This window comes from Stenella coeruleoalba (assembly GCF_951394435.1).
Source record: "Stenella coeruleoalba genome assembly, chromosome: 7".
In the NCBI taxonomy this organism is placed as follows: domain Eukaryota; kingdom Metazoa; phylum Chordata; class Mammalia; order Artiodactyla; family Delphinidae; genus Stenella; species Stenella coeruleoalba.
The window spans coordinates 41,719,932-41,740,708 of NC_137153.1; the positions used below are offsets into that span (position 1 = coordinate 41,719,932).

The following is a 20,777-nucleotide window of genomic DNA, read 5'->3' on the forward strand; positions in this document are numbered from 1 at the left end:
CAAACAGCCTTCGTGCAGGAAGGCTCTCTCCCCTCTGGGAATCATGTTCTCATTTTAAAGCTGAATTTGTTAAATAAGGAATGGCTCACTCCAGGCCTAGTTCTAATTACTCATAGCCTGTGTTGAGAATCTTTGTCTTCTTAGTGAGAACAGCTCAGTTCTGAGCTTCCCGAATCACTGCTCCGGCTCAGGTTGGCACTTGGCTGCCACACCTGAGTATTAATAATCAATTGCTTTAAAGGATTCAGCTGGGATAAAAAAAATATATGTCAGTCAAGTGCCCCATGAAGTAATCTGGTCACGGTCCTTGAGGGTTAGGATGTGAGCCAGGCGAGAGTGTCAGCATATGAGCAGCTGTGACAGCCGGAGTGTGGTCTGTGACAGGGAAGACATTCTGCTTTGGCCCTCGGACAAGAAAACATTCCCACCACATCCCTAAGAAACCGCAGGAGAGGAAAAGTGAAGATATTGCTAAACCATTGTCATTAGAAAGCAGAGGCTATCATTTTCTGGATTCCACAGTCAGCATGGGGTCCTATTTTCTACTGTTTCTGTTAGTGGGTTGATAGTGTTAAGTAAATGTTCTTTGTGATACCCAGGCTTACATTGAGGCAGGAGCTCACAGAATCTCCCTTCCTCCCACCTCTGTTGTTAAGACCCTGTGCCAATCATGTGAAAGAAAGTGTTGGGCAGTGTAGGCTAGTTCCACTCTTTTAGGGAGGTGTCTCGGGCAGTATCGGCAGGGTTCAGAAAAGAGGCTCTGGTCAGTTGGCACAAGGCTGGATGTTGGGTGTGTCCACTGGGGTGCATGTCCAATGCCATCTGCAGAGCGGTGCAGCTTTTCTCTTGGTTTGGTTGATGGAGAATTGGAGGCCTTAGAGCCATGGCTTCCAGACCCTGCATTTATACAGTGGCCCGCTGGGGTGGAGGAAATAACTATCCAGATTTCTATTGGGATTTTACTTTTATCACCTCCTCAAAAAATTTCTATTGCATAAGTTTTATAATGGATATATATCAAGAGAACTGTACATGTATCCAATTTATAAATAAATACTCATTTTTTCATAAGTATGAACAAACATGTTTCCCCCCAAAAATGGTTTGGATATAGCTGCTCTAGATCTTACCAATGAGTACACCAAGAAGAAGAGGCAGGGCGTGTTTTTGAAACTCTCAAATCCCTGTTCATGCCAAAACTCCAGATTCCTAAAATAGATGTGAGATCTATCTGCTCTAGTTACGGTGGTGACATGCCATTTTACATGCTTATGGTCTTTCATGCTGGTAAACCAGGGTGAGTCATCCAAGCACAGTCTAGACCTTTGCTAAGCTCTTTGGTAGGTGCTGTGTCACTCTCACTGAAGTGTTCTGCGGTGGCCCTGAGTCCCCGATTTACATGAATGCTGGACTCTCTTTTTGTTGTTGTTGTTGTTATTGTTTCAAAAACCCTTCAAATTCTTTTTTTTAATTTATTTTATTGAAGTATAGTTGATTTACAATGTTGTTAATTTCTGCTGTACAGCAAGTTGATTCAGTTATACGCATACATACATTCTTTTTCATATTCCTTTCCATTATGGTTTATCACAGGATATTGAGTATAGTTCCCAATGCTATACAATAGGACCTTGTTGTTTATCCATCCTGTATATAATAGTTTGCATCTGCTAATCCCAAACTCCCAGGCCATCTCTCCCCCACCCCACTCCCCCTTGGCAACCACAAGTCTGTTCTCTATGTCTGTGAGTCTGTTTCTGTTTTGTAGATAAGTTCATTTGTGTCATAGTTTAGATTCCACATATAAGTGATATCATATGGTATTTGTTTTTCTTTGTCTGACTTACTTCACTTAGTATATTAATCTCTAGGTCCATCCATGTTGCTGCAAATGGCCTTATTTCATTCTATTTTTATGGCTGAGTAGTATTCCATTGTATATATATACCACATCTTCTTTATCCATGCATCTGTCGGTGGACATTTAGGTTGTTTCCATGTCTCGGCAATTGTGAATAGTGCTGCTATGAACACAGGGGTGCGTGCATCTTTTCAAATTATAGTTTTGTCCATATATATGCCCAGGAGTGAGATGGACTCTACTTTCTGAGTATACACAGGACACAACCTTAGTGGGGATCCTCTGGTGGTGGGAAGAGCATTGGATAGAGACTGAGAGGGCTGGGGTTCATTCATTCACTTGATAAACAGTTACTTCTTCTCTGGTATGTGCTGGACACTGGCAGTACCTGGATCTTATTTCCTCTTTTATAAAACAAGGTGAGATGGTTTCTAAGTTTCCTCCACACTCTGACTGTCCTTTAGTAATTCTTCCCCATATTCCTGCTGTTCTTAATTACGTGCTTTTGGATCACTCATCATTACCTCCAAAAACAAAAGGTATAAACATCTTCTTTTAAATGTGGTTAATGAAACAGTAAGCCTGTGGCACAATGATCTATAAAAGCAGGGTTACATTTTTCCTTTATTTTTTGTAAGTTGCAAACTTCCAGCATAAAATTGAAAATTAATAGCAGCTAGCTTAAAAGGGAATATAAAATGAACACTTCCTCACTTAAAAGAGCCCTCACCTCCTTTAATGTCGCCTCTTAGAAGACAAGTCCAATTTGGGAGCTTTTTAGTCCCCCCAGTCTCCACTTCAGCATAAAAAAAAATGTGAAAATGGGCAGATGGTCTGGCTGAAAGAGAAATAAATAGGGTTTTCAGGATGACCCACGTGGTAATCTGAACACAGACTGGATTTTGCCATTAAAGGAAGGAGTGTCCATACTAGAAAAAAGAGAGCAGCCCTTGGGATCTATGGCTTGTCAGTCTCTGCCTGAGCCCCTCTGCAGCTGCACCATTTGGCCCCTAAATAGAGGCTTAGCCCCACCCCCGACTCCAGGGCCAATCCTACCTTGCTCTGGGAGGGAATGGATAGGCTGAAGCCCAGCCTCTTGGCTCAGGCTGTGAGTCCTGCTCTCTCTATTGCTCTGCCCTGTCTTCTCCCGGTCTGCATGCCAGCCTTGCTCCCTTCCTGAGTCTCTGCCCTGGTGGTGCCCCTGGTACTCTACTCCTCCAGGACCTTGAGGGCCCCTCTCCCTGGGGCTAGGCCATACTCTGCTGGTGGACAGCCTGCATGGTGCTCCCTTCCTGTCTTGTGTTTCTCAGGGCCCTGTTCTGTTCCTTCTCAGAGCAGACTCTTTCCCAGCACTGGCCCCATCTTGAGTAGAGGGGTCTGATCTTAAATGCCCATCGTCTCCGGTTAAACTTCTCTCACTGCCCAGTGGTGTCATGAAATACAAAACTGTCAAATCCATCAGCAAAATCCTTTTCACTTTAACCTTTCAAATATACCCCAGAATCATTGCCACTGCAACCACTCCAGCTGCAGCCACTCTTGTCTCCCTCAAGAGATAACAGTATCTCTGCTTCTACACTGCCCACCTCCCCCGACCCCTGTTTTCCACACAGCAGCCAGGGTGATCTTTTATAAGTGGAACTTGGATCTAGTTAGGTTCCCTATGAGGCCCTGTGAGCTTGATCCCTACCCACCCTTAGGCCATTTCCTACTGCTTTCCTCTTGAATCTCTGTGTTCCTACCACATTGGTCTTCTGACCTTGTTGCCACCACAGGGCCTTTGCACAGCTGATTTATCTACCTAGAAGGGCCTTTCCTCTGATCTGTGCATGACTGGCTGTTTCTTTTTCTTTTCTTTTTTTTTTTTTTTTAACGTCTTCATTGGAGTGTAATTGCTTTTGGCTGTTTCTTTAAGTCTTAGCTCAAATTTCAGCTCTCTGGAAACCCTGAGTACCCAATTCTGAGTAATTCTCCAAACCTAGTCATTTGTTCTCTCTTGTGCCAGCACCCTGTTTGATTTTTGTCAGTGTTTAGCACTATCCAGCACTTCTAATTTACTTAGTTGTCCTCTCGTTTGTTGACTGTCTCCCTCGACTAAAATGTCAGCTCCACGACAGCAAAAACTTTGCCTGCCCCACCCTGACATTGTCCCTACCACTTAGAGATGTTCTGACACACAGTAGGAGCTAAGTTAATGCTTGTCAAATTAATGAACAAATGAATGAATGAGTTCTAAATGCAGCCAGGACAGCCTTTGTTTATGTAAAAGAAAGCATATAAGGAGAATATTCTCCTGGGATTAGGTTTTGCCAGAAGCCAAACTTGTTCTGTTTTATTTTGTTTTTGTTTTTAATCTGAAATCAAAAGCTATAATATACATAGTCATTGTAGAAAGTTTGGAAAATACAGAAACCACAAATCCAGAATTTTAAAAGCACCTGCAATCCCCTGTGTTCAAACTGTGGTATGAATGTGTATAATCCATTCTATATATTTTTAACAAATATTGGACTACACTAGAGATACTATTTTGTAATCTGCTTTTTCACTTATTAATGTAACATGAACATTTGTCTATGCATTAAATATTCCTCCACTGTTTTAATTTTAACGGACATACATTATTCGATCACATAAATAGACAAAAATATCTTTCACCCCCTCCATCTCCTACCTAAATTATATATATATATGAATGTGTCTTATGTAGCTACACAACTGAGTATAACCGTTTTTTAAAATCTTTGAGAATTTGAAAGGCAAAACTTAGAGTGGTTGGACATTTTTCTTGCATTTCTTGCCATTTGTGTTTCTCTTTTGAGCATACAACTAGAGTGTGAGAGAGAGAGGCCCTTGGCTCGTGTGCTGGGTGAAGGATTGGGTCCTGCTGCCTCTAGTTTCTTGGTTCCCTAGCAGCAACACAAGGAGCCCATAGTTCCAGAAGAGCCTGTTTCTTTCAACAGGGAGACACAGATGCCTGTTTCTTAATACCATCTGCAGAGCTGTTGGGAAATACGGAAACAATTGGAGTTCCATTTACTGATGCAGCCCAATTCAATTTCCTTTACTCGGAGAAAAATGGTTCATTTGTAATGGCGACTTGTGCCTGGAGGGAGTGAAATAATACAGCAGAAGTGATGAGAAAACAAATTCATCCTGAACAGAGACAAAGGAAGGAGATTCTTGGCTGAGAGTTCTCAACAGACGAAAGGAACCTGTTCTAACTGGAGCCAGTAAGGACAGCGTTGTCACCCATTATTCTTACAGGAAAACCTCTGGGCACTGACATCTGACAACACTGCACTGTGAATAGATTACCTTGATATATCTAAGTTATGGAACATCGGGCAAATTTCAAGTCCTAGGTTTGACCAGGATAGAGGAAAAACTCTTTGTTTATGTGGAAGGAATAATCTGAATTATAGGTCATCTTGGTCAGAGAGAGATGGCTTAAATTCTTCTCCAAGGAAATTCCTCATGCATGTTTTTGAAGAATGCAAGATAGTTGTGAAATTCCTGGTCCCTGTCCAACATCTGTGGGAGATTGTCATCTGGTTTCATGTATGGACAGCTGTGGAAGGTTTCCCTTCATGTTACCATCACCCCTATAGAGGAGTATCTATAGGTATTCAGGCCCTATCTTTATTCACAGGGTTTTAAGAGCACCATGCACCAGTGAATAAGAGTGTCTCCTATAGTAGATAAATCAGAGAGGGAATGGACAGTTCTGCATCTGCACAGTCTTTGGGTGCCTTGTTGGGTGGTGACTCCCATAAGGCTCCTTGGTGCTGTCAACGGATGGTACCTGATCCTTGGAGACTGGGGTCTCTTATTTTACACTCTCCTCTACTTGTAACCCCTTCAATTTTCCTTTTACTCAGAATTCTGTTGTGCAGTCTGCAGGTTGAGGAGGTCTTTCTGTCTTGGAGAATGGTTTGTGAGATTAATGGCTAAGTATTTGTGGTCATTGTTTTATTGTTGGGTAGGTTAGGTTTGCTCTCTGGGCTGAGGATGAAGAAAAGGCTTCCAGGACTTTTGTGAGCATAGGTGAATTCGTCAATTAACATTTTAAAACATTGCCTTACCACGGTTGGAAGACAGTAAAGCTTGCTCTTCATTGGTGTTTGGAAATGGAGAGACCACTGAACTTGGAATAAGGAGACAGGATTCTAGGTGTGGTGTTTTCACTGACGAGGGCGACCTTGACCTCCTCTCTGTTTCTCTTGGATTAGCTTCCTTGTATTAGAGCTCAGCCTCACACGCCACCCTATACTCTCAGCTGCTATTGGCCGCCTCCACTTGGACGCCACACAACAGCTCACAGCTCACACATCAAACTTAATGGGTTTACGACTACACTCATGTTCTCATCCTTCCCCAAATCCCAGTCTCCAAACTGCTCCTGCTCTGACTTGGTTAATGACAGTACCATCCATGAAGTTACCCCAACCAGAGAGACCTGGAGGCCATCCTTGCCTTGATACCCCTCCCATGCTCCACATCCACTCAGCCACCACCGTCAAGTCCATCCCAGAAGTAACTCTGACATCTGCCCGGGCTCTTCAGCCTGCCACTACAGCTTCATTTCAGGTCCCCTCTTCTCTTTCTGGGGACACTGCAGTATCTTCCTTATTGATCTCCCTATAACCCATCCTGTAAACTCTTGCTAGAGCAATCACCCTTATTTGAAGTAGTTTCTAGAACCTCCTCATTGACTGTGCAGCAGAGTCCAGCCCCGAAAGGTGTTCATGGCTCCTCACAATCTGGTCCACGCTCACCTCTCCAGCCTTATTTCCCTCCTTTGGTCCTGCTCAACCCTCTCATCATTCTGTGAATGCAGCTCCCCCCGCGCTGCCCCAGTACCACAGGCCCATGTGGACTCCTCTCTGCTGGTTCCGTTACTAGGGCTGCTCTTCCAACTTCCCTGTGCTCCATCTGCTAGATCCATACTGTTAAGTGGCTCCTCCTCTATGAAATGCCCCTGGCTTAAAGACAGAACTAATAGCTTTCTTCGCTTTCATTCTTGCATTGATTCTTCTTTTTAGCTTTATTGAAATATAATTACATATAACATTGTGTAAGTTTAAGGTGTACAATGTGTTGATTTGATACATTTATATGGTGCAAAATGATTATCACCATAGAGTTAGCTAACACTTCCATCCCATCACATAATTATCATTTCTTTCTTATGGTGAGAACATAAGATCTACTCTCTTAGCAACATATAAATATATAATACTGCGTTATTAGCTACAGTCAGCATGCTGTACATGAGACCCCCAGATGTTGTTAATCTAATAACTGGAAGTTTGTACCCTTTGACAAATATCTCCACCACCACCCCGCCCCGCCAGCCCCTGGCAACCTCCACTCTGCTGTCCGTTTCCCTGGAGACACCACTTACATTTGGTTCGTGAAACTCCTCTGTCTAACCATTAGTTTACATGTCTGGTCTAACTGGGTGCCCCTCCCTGCACAGTGCCTGGTATCTGTTCATTAACGGGTGGATGGTTGAATGGAAGGTGAGCCATTCTAGCCAACTTTTCTGTTCCTGACCCTAAGCCCTAAGATTAAATATAAGCCATACTATGGAATAAAACAGAGAAAAATTCAGAGTTCTCACCTGCTTCCACTGAGAACTCGTAAGTACAATGCGTATTTGTAATACATTAGGCTTTTTCTGTCATTTAAAAATAACTAGTGAGGTTTTTTTTTATATTCTTTGCTCTAGCTTTATTTTTTAAGGATTTAAACATTTCCCTATTGGAACAGAGTATGCTCATTTTAAACATTTAGGAAGAAATCTTGTAGTCAGTTTTGGGGGGCAGGAGCTAAATTCATTCTTCGGAAGATAGAGGCAGTGGCCCAGCAATACTTTTATCTTAAGTCACAACCATGTTTTTTAACTTTTGTTTCTTACCCAAAGCTGACTGCTTGGAATGATATGCTCTTTCTTGTTTGGAAATAAGATGGAGTGTCAGGAAAATATGAGGAAGTGTGAGAGGTTCTTAGGCTGTTAGCAGGCCTCTTGATTTTCAGTCTCCGGTGGGTCCTTTCATGGCTTTTTCTGCTTGGCAGAAGAGATTTGGAAATAAAGACTGAGATGCCCATTTCATTGCAGCTAGAGCATCTCATGCTACTTCTAAGGCTTTCGTAGAGTTAGACTTGTCCTGCCCCTCACCCCACTGTGGGTTTCCTTTCTCTTTGATTTGTTTGATAGAATCTGGATTACCAGAAAACGAAAAGAAAAAAAAAACCCTAAAAGACAAAGCATTAAGCAAATTCACTTGAGAAGTTACTTAATACCTTTTCTCCTAAGGCTCTAGAGAAGTTTCCAGCATTATACTCTGGGACCCAATTGGGAAGGTTATTTAAGCAAATGCCATTCTTCATCTTTAGATTTTCCATTAAGTGTATGGAATCTATCTCTATTTGTTAAGATTCTGTGGCCATGAGAAATTATCACTAAGCTTTTGTTCTAAATTTATGAGCTAAAAGTTCCAAGAAAATCCCTACTGGATATGTTTGAAAGAAGCTCTCTGACAGTTTGAAGTGAGTGAAGTGAACAGATGTGTGTTTTTTAAAACTTGCTTTGTATCTAGATACTCTGAGATGAATGTGTCCGAGGGTGAGAGGGCAGATGCATCAGACTCCAGTGAGGTGGCTGAGACTGGGAAGTGGGTGAGGAAGAAGAATTAGGAGGTGGAATTGACAGGTGGGTGTTTGTCTAGATAAAGGGTGAGGGAGAAGGAAGGTTCAGTGATGCTGTGTGTTTGGGGGAAGGTATGATGTTCCTGGAAGGCACTCCTTTATTTTTGTAGGACGTGGCTCCTAACTTTAAGCCTCTGTTTCCTTATCTGTAAAATTTAGAGATAATAACCCTAGTTAATACGGTAGTCATAAGTATTAATTGACCCATAGCAACAGGATATATATATTTTTTTCTTTTTTAACTATGAAAAAGACAAAGGTACTCTCAAAAATAAGATCAGCATTCCTGAGAGAATGTATATGAAGGGCTTAGAGCAAAGCCTGGTGCATATCAAGCCCTCAGTAAGGGTGACCTATCATTACTCTAAAGCAAAAGTAATGAAGACGCTGATTCAGGTGCCAGAAAGAAAGCCCCCAAACAGACTTCCCTATGCCAGATAAGCATGCAGTATATGATAAGGTATCCTTGCATAACTGGGATCCTTCTGTCTCCTCTTAAGATGTAGGGGAAACTGTCACCCTAAGATGGTCTTTCCCCAACGGCTCCATCTGAAGCTTCACCTCCAAAACCACTCCTGCCAAGTTATTGATGACGATAACATCCTTTTATTCCCTTCATAGCACTCATGCTGTCTTGTCTATTGGTTGGTTTACCTGTTGCACAACTATATCGCCCTCCAGGAGGGGGCCGAGACCGTGATCAGGCTCGCACTCGGTGTGCTTAGCACACTGAAGGTGCTCAGGGAGTATCTGTTGGATGAATGAATGACTAGCCAACCAGTCTGTGAACCGGCTCACCTGGATGCAGGCTTGTCTGTCCTTATGGAGCATCTTCTAAAGCAGTCTTTCATGGACACTCTGTCAGAGAAGGAAGGAGGTGAAGAGCAGGCAAACTGAGGCTTGCTCAGATCTTGGTAAATAGCACTCAGAAAGTCAGACCCTGAAGAAAATATTCAGTTTAAAAATTTTTAGCTCAAAACATCACACACGGGCTTCCCTGGTGGCGCAGCGGTTGAGAGTCCGCCTGCCGATGCAGGGGACACAGGTTCGTGCCCCGGTCCGGGAGGATCCCACATGCCGCGGAGCGGCTGGGCCCATAAGCCATGGCAGCTGAGCCTGCGCGTCCGGAGCCTGTGCTCCTCAGCGGGAGAGGCCACAACAGTGAGAGGCCCACATACCGCAAAAAAAAAAAACAAAAAAAAAAACATTACACAGAATGATATATAGCACAACACATTGGTATTTTAGGCTTTGAGGTTAAAATTTCATACTCAATTATGGCTTCTCTAGACCTCACCAACTTGCAAACATTTTAACTACATTTGCAACCCTTTTGAACTTAAAGCTCCTGCAGGTCTGGTAGGAAATAGAGCAAATTTCAGCAGCAGTTTTCTCTGGGCTGTCGCTTTTGAGGGACTGTCGGGATCTCCACCCATTTCCTAACTTCTGGTAGTTCTCCACTTTCCTACACTGTGCAGATAGTGCTTTTTAAAAATAATAATAATAATGATAATGACAACCGCCTAAGGTTTTATTTCGAAGATATTGACACTGAAAGGTTGGGGCGAAAAGTGAGGGACAGGACACAGGGAGGCAGGAAGGGAGGGCAGGGCAGTGTCTGATGGAGCATTCTGTCTGTATTTTCTGCCCGTCTAGAGATCATCACCAGTGGCCCGAGCGGACGGAGAGAGGGCCCTGTGACATTCTGCCCGCCTTCCCACCTCTCTGTCTCTGACTCTCTCTCATTGTCTGTCTGGGCGCGCATAAGCTGCCTGTCTAGAGATACCACAGTTATCAGTGTAGGGGATGGTCAGGGCGACAGATGGATGTCTGTCCTTATGCTAGAATCCTCTACAGCCATGAAGTTCCTGTGAAGAGCATTCTCCTTGCCCACAATGATGTTGAGGAGAGCCCAGCTGTGCTGTTTAATGTCTGTTCTATTCTGTCTGCAACTGTAATTCTCCAGAGGGGTTTCTTGGCCTCTTTCCCACCAGGGCATGGTGATGCCTGGCCCCGCCGAGCAGTGCTCTCATTTTACAGGCAGGAAGCACTCAGTGAATGCTTCATCTAATAAGGGGGATACTAAAAGGAAGAGCATTTGATATGCCAAAGCACCTTATACCTTTTCAGAGTTTTCTTCGCATGAGTTATCATAATTTGAGCCTCATGACCACTTCCTTGACATGGATAGAACAGATAATGTTGCCTTACTTTACGAAGGAGGAAATTGAATTACGCAGATGATTGACTACCTGACCGAACAGCCCTGTCACTTAGTGGTGCTGGGAACTGCTTCCATTCCTCCTTATTATACACCCAAGAATATACCCACTGTATCACAAATATAGTATTACAATGTTTTATATCATTATTATATTTTATTATATGATACATATAATATGTGATAGTGCCCAGGACTCTTAATAATTGGTACTTAATGTCTAAATGTATTACAAAGAACATTTAACGTAGGTAATAACTTTTTATTATCTTTCTCATTGGAGTTAGCAGTTAGCTAAAATTTCAGTGAATCTCCATAACTCTTTTAACTAATGGCCAAAACCACTACACCTGTGAAATCTGTGCGTTTTCAAAACAGCGACTAAGGTACATGATATTTATTGTGCCTGCTAGGTATCAGGCACTCGGTTACCTAAGTGCCAACATCAGTACTATTCTACAGGCAGAAAACTACAGTTCAACAAGCTGATGTAGCTTTCCCAAGGTTACAGGGCTGGTCAGGTAAACTTAACAACCTGCAATGCCGCTTCCCTACTATTTGGGGAGAAGTAACTAGAAATGTTAGAGATAGATGGTTGATGGAAGAAAATCCAGTTGATTTAAAATCCTCACTGTCTTCCCCTTGAATAAAGGAGAGAAAAGAATGAGCATGTGTTAAAAAAAAAATCACTAATTTTTCTTGAGTAACCTGTGCTGGGCACTGATCTGAGCATGCCACGTGGATTACCTATTAATCCTCACAACAGCCCTGGGAGGTAGGTCCTGCCTTTGCTATGCTCATTTTACAGGCATGGAAACTGAGGTCAGAGATAAACGATACAGCCGGTATTAGAACCCAGAGCTTGTGCTTTAAACCTTGCTTTCTGTAACTCCTTAGTAAGTTCTGGTTCATCAACCAGGAACCAGCACTACGCAAGGCAGTTGATAGACGTGATCTCATTTCCTTGTCCTAACATCCACGGGAGAAGTATTGTCTCCATTTTCAAATGCACCAGGGTTCCAAGTCATCCAGTAGCTCCCAGTCACCCACAAAGCAGAGACAAGCTTGTTCCCTTGCCTCAAATCTGTGTCAGGAAGTTTGTCACAAAAGTAGACATGAAATCCAGGCTCGTGAACTGCTCTTACCATTGAACTCTCTTCCTCCGCGGTGGCTTCTGCCCGATTTATCAGTGTTTCTGACATCTCACTGTGGAAAATCGATTCCCCCTCTTCACACATATCCGCTGTTTTCTTTAGCCTCTTGTCATTCCCAGACATGCATTCCTGATTCTTCAAACAAACAGACAAATCTAAACAGGAAAGATATTCAAGGGCACCCAAATGTTGTGCTGTTGATATCAGTCTGTGAGCGCAGTGCCTCAAACGAAAACAAGCCTCCTGTGCAGTTCCTCCCAGAATCTTTTGGGTTGGCTCCGCATCTCTGCCTTCCTTTGCTTCTTCCTCTTGAAATGTAGCCACACCTTTGGGTAGAGTAGGGCAAGGTAGAGAGAAATATGGGACAATATGGGATGCTGGTCCTTCTAGGTTCCCTCTCTCTAAATAAAAGTTGAAGGTCCCCAGAAGAAAGAGGGTGAAAGAATCTACTTAAGATCTCTGAAAAGTAGCACAAAGAGTGGGAACAAGCTAAAATAAAGGGAAAAATTTTACATGCACGAAATGCAAAATATTATGACTAGTAGTTAATGAAAGGAAAGAAGGAGACACTTCAAAACTATAGTGAGATTTGAAGCTTGAGAATTAATGGAGAATAACTCTCCCGGTGGAAAAGAACAGAAATAAAGTATGGTGGTGGTTTTGTTTCAGGTTTTTAATTTGCTTTCTTGGTTTTTTTGTTGTTGTTTTGTTTTGTTTTGTTTTGTTTTTTTGGAAGGGCTGTTTGTTTAGAGTGGGCCCTCAGGTTCACATCATGTTGTCTTTATAATTTATAATGATAAGCACACAGATTCATCTGTATTCCCTCCAAACAGGCAAAGGGAGGTTTTCTCAATGTCTGAGCCCTGGTCTACTGCTATGCAAATGAGCCCACATTAATCTTTGAAATCTTTTATCTGTGTTACTGCACAGCATTGATTCACCTGGGATGGGGATTTTCTGATTTGTTTTCCAGTATCCTAAAGATTTTCAGTAGTTCTTCAAGAACCACTGTTGGTGGCTAGTGAGGCAAGACCTAGCAAGTACTACCCCAGGGCCCCACTCTGTGCAGTCTATTTTATATATGGGGATTCTGCTCAGAATTATATCACAAGGGGAATTGCAAAGGCATGAAGATTTTGTGAATTTTTAGGGGTATTTAACTTTCAAGTGTAGGGTTTCGAAATTGACTAATGGCCGTGAGAGTAGGAACTGCCCTACTATACCTGGAACTGACAACCAGTGAGCAGGGTGAGGGAGCCCCCTGGGAGGTCTCTAGCGGTGACCTCAGCCCACAGTGCACAACTGGCTACCACCCTTCTCCCCTTTCAAGATTTATAATCTGTTCCGTAATGTACATTTTTTACATAGTTGAGGTCATACTGCTTATATAAACTGCTTTTTCCACTTATCAATACATTGCAAGCTCTCCCTCCATCATTAAACTCCTAAACATACATTTTAATGGATGTACAATATTCCATCACATGTATTTACTCATTTTCCCATAAATAAATCTAAAAATAAATTTAGATTTATTTTTTTCTTTTTGCTATGATAAATGATACTCTGATGAAAACCTTTGTCCAAAAATTTTTGTCAACGTTTCTCATTATTTCCTCAGGCTAAATTCCTAAAAGTGGAATTTCTGAGTCAACGAATATCACTCCTATAAAACTCAATGTATTTTTCTAAACTTCTTTCCAGAAATGCTAAATCAATTTATATTCCCACAGTGAAGTACAACAATGCAGAATTTCAGCTGACTGCCCTGCATATAATGGTTTATTTTGTCAGGAGAGGGGAAAGAAAAGAATATTTTTATTAGAAAATTATCTTTTGCCCTCAGTAGCCATTTAAAGTAGAAAAATGCATGTATGAATAATTAAATAATGGGAGGATTTTTTTTTCTTCTAAAAATGAGAGTGGGAAAAATATACCAGCCAAGAAATAGAACTGAAGGATAGTATGTGGGGCACAGTTGTTAATCAGTTGAAATTTTTTCAAATATAGGAATTTTTCAATACTCTGAAAACATTGAAAACATTTTGCTCCTTGAGCACTTACTCTGGGATGCAAGCACATTTCATGCCTCAGAGGTACAAGTGCAGGACTTTCAAAAGTCCTGAGAGAGAGAATGTAACATTTAGATCCTGCATTGAAAACACATGTGGTTAGAAGTGGGGATAGTAACAGCTCTCTTCCTGGGGGACTGTCTTCTTAGTCAACTGATGTTAATTGGATGCTTAGGTTCAAATCATGGCTTTGCCACTTACTAACTCTATAAATTTGGTCAGGGCAGTTACTTTTTCCAGGATGTTGTTTCCTTCTCTATAAAATGAAGAAAATTTTAGCATCCCTGTGAGAACAGAGATAATGCTGTGAGGAGCTCAGCGATTTGTCCAGAGCTGTGCTGTCTAACACGGCAGCCCCTGTGGCTGCTGAGCACTGGCAATGTGGCTGGTCTGAATGGAGACATGCTGTAAGTGTGCAAATGTACACCAACTTCAAAGACTTAGTACGAAAAAAAGTATCTAAACTTTTATTATTTTGATATTGTTATATAGTGAATGATACTATTTTGGATATCTTGGCTTCAAATAAAGAGCATTATTGGGGCTTCCCTGGTAGCACCGCGGTTAAGAATCCGCCTGCCAAGGCAGGGGACACGGGTTCTAGCCCTGGTCCGGGAAGATCCCACATGCTGCCGAGCAGCTAAGCCCGTGCGCCGCAACTACTGAGCCTGCACTCTAGAGCCCGTGAGCCACAAATACTGAAGCCTGCGTGCCACAACTACTGAAGCCCGTGCGCCTAGAGCCCGTGCTCCACAACAAGAGAAGCCACTGCAATGAGAAGCCCGCGCACCGCAACGAAGAGTAGCCCCCGCTCGCCGCAACTAGAGAAAGCCTGCACACAGCAACAAAGACCCAATACAGCCAAAAATAATAAATTAAATAAATAAATTTTTAAAAATTAAAAGAGCATTATTAAAATTAATTTTAATTTATTCTTTTACTTTTCATATGCTTTCTTTAATGTGGCTTGCGTTGTATTTTTACTGGACAGCGCTGCTCTAGAACTTAATAAAGATTCAAATTATTTTTAAAAGAAATCAAGGGGGTGTTCTCCATTGCACAGTTGTCCAGTTGTCGTTTTTATCTTTAGGGGGGACATTCAATTGTTAGGACACTGTAGGGCATTTGGCTGGGGTCCTCTGGCCTGGATGGTTTAGGACAGACTGGGGTAGGGAGATGCATATTATTTCATTGTCTGTTAGGGGAGTGAGTGGAGAGTTTAAAAATAGCAGCCCCCTCCCTCCTCCAGCCCCATGCTGATCCCTCCTGAGTTATTTCTGTTGGCTGCGTTAGGAGCCTGACATTTGATTCATTCAGTGCGCCCTGCCTCGGTCCTTTAAAACAGAATGGACAGTTAGTGAAAGGTCAAAGCCACTATGGCTGGCGGTAGCTGCCCTGGGCCATGACAGGAGGAGGAGACTGAGGGAATTGAAGAACCAGTAATGGCAAAATGCTTGGTCAAGATCCAGACTCGGAGGGGTCTCCGCCTGCAGTTGGTGAACCACTGCAGCAGCAACGTGTTTGTCCGTCTGCTGAGACACAGTTCCAAGATCACAGCCAGAAACACGGGTACGTGCCCTGGCGCTGGGCTCTCCTCTGCGCCTGTGAAGAGTGCGGGCTTTCCAGCTGCCGGCTCACCGCGGGGGCCGGTGGCTGGGAGAGAAGCCTAGGCGAACCCAGTGTCAAAGGTTTGTGATAAGGATGAGAAAGAGAGGGAGGGAGAAAAGCAGAGAGGCAGGCAGGCAGGAAGGAGAGAGTGAGCAAGCGAGCGCTGAGGGAAAATGGGAGGGCTTGAAATGGGGGTCCTGGCCCTCCTATTAAGTGAAATGGTATGAAGTCATCCTAAAGGCTAATAAATTACATGCCAGTTGTAGCCCCGTTAGGAAGGAGGCAGCAGTGGGGTGTCCAATCCAGATGGCCCAGGAATGACTGAAGATCATAGACAGGACAGATTGGATGATCAAAACATACTCCTCCCTCCTTTTATTGTTCAAAGTTTAAGATCTTCAAGTGTGCTTGCCTGGATGAGGCAAAACTCCCCTTTATCTTCAAAGTAGAGCTGTCCTGAAATACAATAGCAGTTAAAGAACTGGGATCAAACTGATGTTCTGCTAATTTCCTTTTCATTGAAAATGTATTTTGTGTGTTATTCTGTGGTCCTTGGGGGAAAATAGGAATTGAAATAGGAATTTTAAAAAATCAGAGCCTACAGCAGGAAAGGAGCTGCTGTTATATATGTATATGTGGTTTTCACCAAATGATTAAAAATTTTAAAATCCTGGGAAATGTCTGGAATTGGCCATACCACATGCACATGTGTGGAACTGACTTCTAAGTGTATTGAAATGAAATTAATTGTATTTGTATAATGACATAGATAATAGATGATGTGTTCTTATTATAAAAGATTTTTAAAGTACAATTTTATAGAATGTTTTTCTTGACCCTAGGACAGACTGGGGTAGGGAGATGCATATTATTAGCCAGTCAATGCACATTGACGTGTAGAATGGATATAGGATTATTTTTTTACATAAATAGGATTGTTCTATATGTATTATTTTACAATTCATTTTTTTCAATTTATCTTATGGCTTGAAGGACTTTCCATATCGACACATATTAATCTGTATCCTTTTAAAAATTGGCTGAATAATATCATGTAGTGTGGAGATGCCATAATTTATTTAATCACCAAATTACTGTTGGAAAACTGATATTTCTTATTTATTAGCTGTAACAGTGCTGCAATGAATGTGCATATACAAGTATTTCTCTATGGCAGATTCTTAAAAGTTGAAGGATATACACATTTTAAATTTTGATGGAAATGGGCAAATAAATTATCCTCTGAAAGACTAACACTCACTAACAAGGTGAGTAGGAAAATGGCTGCTTCCCCACATAAGCACTAACCCTGATGTGACCAATTTCTAAGATTGAAAAAAAAAATGAGATTTTATTGTTTTAATTTGCCTTTTCCTTTTTACTAGTGAGGGTGAGCATCTTTTCAAAGGATAATTGTCCACGTGCATTTCTCCTGGGAATTACTTGTTTACTTTATGAATTTCTGTTTTCTTTTGTCCTTCCCTTATAGATTGTGGGAATTCTTTTATAATCTGCATATTAATCTTTTGCCTTTCACAAGTATTAACTTCTTTCCTCATAATTTGTTCTTGGCTTTTAACTTATTTTAATGTTAACTTTGTAGCACAGGCATTTTTCATATGCACAGACAGCTTCTGCATGTGCAGACTACTTAATTTTTCTATGTTCTAAGTTTTATTATTTTATGTCAGTTTCCCTCATTCCAAGATCATTAACATGTTTTCTGTGTTTTCATCCTCATAATTAATGCATTAGCTTGAACTATGTGAAATTGCTGATACTCAACTGCTTTTGACCTACAAAAATGGTGATTTCATGTGGTTTGATCTAATATTTGTTTTTATTTGACCTGTTAACTTCTTTGGAATTTTTATGTGTGTTTGACATGAAGAAGGGATATACTTTTTCCCTCTCCCAGTTGGTTAGTGATTTTTCTCAAAGTTATTTATCATAACCTTTCATTATTTTCAAAGGTATATTTCTGAATTGCATATTTTAGCATTCCTGCTCCATTATTAACTATAGTATAGTTTTGACATCAGACAGGTCAAGTTCCCCCTCGTGGATCTTTTTTTATCCAGAGTTTCTTGATTAATCATGTGCACTTTCTCCATTTGTCATTTCTGAAAATGTGTTGAGATTTATATTGAAATTGCAGTGAATTTTAGTTTAATTAGAGGAGATCTAGATCTTCAAAATAACTGACTTCTATTCAGGAACACTGGTATATTCCTTCATTTTTTTCAGATTTTCTTTTAGGTTATTCAGCTCTGTCTTAATGTTGTCCTCACACAAGTTTGGCATATTTCTTACGGATATCCTGGATATTACGTGCTATTCTAATTTGTGCGTTTAGCTATTTTGAATGGGATTTTCCATTATCATATTTTTTATGGTCTTTGCTTGTGTGTAGTAAATCACCTGTTTTGAATCTGAACACCTTACTGACTTCTGATTGATTCCCCTAGCTTATTCGAATCTTTGCCTTTCCTTGTAGATGATACTATCACCTGGAAATAGTGACAGTTTTGTGCCTTCCTTTCTAGTATTTACACTTCTTATTTGTTGTCTTTATCATATTGCATTATTGAGGTCCACCAGGATGACGCTGAAGTTCAGTGAGGGTTTTGTGTCGTGTTCCTGACTTTGTGTGATGATTGATTGTGATGACAGAGAGACCCATGAGATGGTGACAGCTGCATCAGTTAGCATGACATTAGCAGCAAGGAACTCTAACAAACACTGGTTTAAATAATAAAGTGATTTATTATCCAAGACAACACCAAGTCCAGAGTCAGGGATGATTCCAGGATTGAGAAGCCAGGTTCATTTTCTCTCTCTGCACTACTCTTCTCAGTTGGCCAGAGCTCCCCCTCAGACCATTTGCCGTCAGCATCATAGGATGGCTGCCAGAATTCCTGGTGTCTCTTTCACATACAATGTCAAGAGAAAGTCTGTATCTGTCCAGTATGTTCTTCTTAGAAGCAAGAAACCTTTGTCAGAATTTCGCCCTCTACCTCTCTCCCCCTGGCGACTCTTCCCTTCGTTTTTCATTTTCAGGGTTGGCTCACATACCCACTTCCAAACCAGAGACCGCCAAGAGAATGGAATTACCATCATTGGCTGAGACGAATCATCTGGGAGAGAAATGAATGAGTCAACCATGGAAACTGTGTGATAAGCATGTACGTAGGAGAGCCTTCCGAGAGGAGGTGAAAGATGAGGTCTTAGAGAACGAGCAGGAGCCATCTGAGTGCAGAAGGACATTCCAGGGAGAGGCAACAGTCTGTGCAAAGGCACAGAGGCATGATACAGCGTAACACATTTGGGCACCTCTGGTTTGTAGAGTTTGTAGCAGCTGGTGACGGATATGGGGTGAGCAGTGAGTGAGAAGTCATGGCCAACCCTTAGATTGCTGGTGTGGATAGAAGGTGATGCCATTTACTATACAGTAACTGGTAGAGGAGGGAAAGTCTGGGGTGGGAGATACAGACTGGATGTAGGATACGAGCCTACATCCAGGTGTGTGGTGAGTCTGCAGCTCATTGGACGGTTTTGAGGTGAGATGGGTCAGAGGTTCAGTAACATGTGTTTCTCAAACTAAACTAAGTCATGTTCAAACTTCTCTGGTCAAATAAATTTGGGAAATATTGAGTTAAATAAAGCAAAACTGGTTTCTTCTCTTTGGGACCTCTCAGACATTTTAATAGGTAAACAGTAATGTTACTGAGTGTTTACTGTGAGCCAACCACTTCCCACACATTAATTCATGTCTCCTCTGTGCACAGTATCCACATGTGGTATGGCCTGAATTTTTCCATTTTATAGATTTCACTGAATAGAGCCATTAAGTAACTTGTCCAAGGTCACATGACAATACAAGGCCAGGATTCAGACACAGAAAGATAATTTAAGAGCTTGTATTCTTTTTAATTTCAGCTTTATTGAGGTATAATGGACAAATAAAATTGAAAGATATTTAAAGTATATATTGTGGCAATTTGATGTACATTGTGAAAAGATTCCCCTACTTAACTGATTAGCACATTCATTACCTCACATATTTATCAGTTGGTTTTTTTTTTTTTTTTTTGGTGAGAACATTTGAGTTCTACTCTCTTGCAAATTTCAATTGTATAAAACAGTGTTATCAACTATCATGACCATGTTTTACATTAGAACATCAAATCTTATTCATCTTACAGCTGAAAGTTTGCACCCTTTCCCTGTTTCTCCCACCCCCTAGCCCATGGCGACCACTTTTCTACTTTCTGTTTCTATGAATTTGACTTTTCTTTGTTGTTGTGTTTTTTTGTTGTTGTTTATTTTAGGTTCCACATATAAGTGGTACCGTGGAGCATTTGTCTTTCTCTGATTTATTTCACCTACATAATGCCCTCAAGGCCCATCCATGTTGTCACAAATGGCAGGATTTTCTTCTTTCTTATGGTTGAATAATATGCCACTGTGTACATATACCACATCTTCTGTCTTCTTTATCCATTCATCCATTGATGGCCATTTAGGTTGTTTCCATATCTTGGCTATTGTGAATAATGCTGCAGTGAACATGGGAGTGCAGATATCTCTTCAAGATCCTATTTTCATTTCCTTTGGATATATACTCAGAAGTGGGGATTGTTAGATCATATGGTAGTTCTATTTTCAATTTGGGGGGGACCCTCCATACTGTTTTCCATAGTAGCTGCACCAACAGTACACAGGAGTTCCCTTTTCCCTACATCCTCACCAGCACATGTAATCACTTGTCTTTTTGATGATAGCCATGACTCTTTTTGAAGTACAGTTTTTGTACAATATTATATAAGTTAGGGGTATACAATATAGTGATTCACCATTTTTAAAGGTTATACTCTATTTATAGTTATTATAAAATATATCTGAAGAAAACCATTTTTTGAAAAGATATGTGCACCCCAGTGTTCATTGCAGCACTATGTACAGTAGCCAAGATATGGAAGCAACCTAAGTGTCCATTGACAGATGAATGGATAAAGAAGATGTGGTATATATACACAATGGAACATTACTCGGCTATAAAAAAGAATGAAATAATGCCATTTGCAGCAACATGGCTGGACCTAGAGATTTATCATACTAAGTAAGCCAGACAGAGAAAGACAAAT

General features: G+C 41.3%; 1 protein-coding gene across 2 annotated transcripts in view; it reads left to right on the forward strand.

The window, feature by feature from the left end:
• The window catches only part of FRMD3 (FERM domain containing 3), a 313,236-nt gene that overhangs the window by 264,497 nt on the left and 27,962 nt on the right, over positions 1-20,777 (forward strand). The window contains exon 1 of one of the 2 annotated variants that reach the window (XM_079927579.1): positions 15,339-15,591. The exons of the other annotated variant lie outside the window; for it this stretch is intronic. Within the exon in view, the coding sequence (XP_079783705.1) occupies positions 15,465-15,591 (127 nt within the window). The 5' untranslated portion in view covers positions 15,339-15,464. Of the gene's footprint in view, positions 1-15,338; positions 15,592-20,777 lie in introns of those variants that run through there. 2 annotated transcript variants of the gene reach the window in all.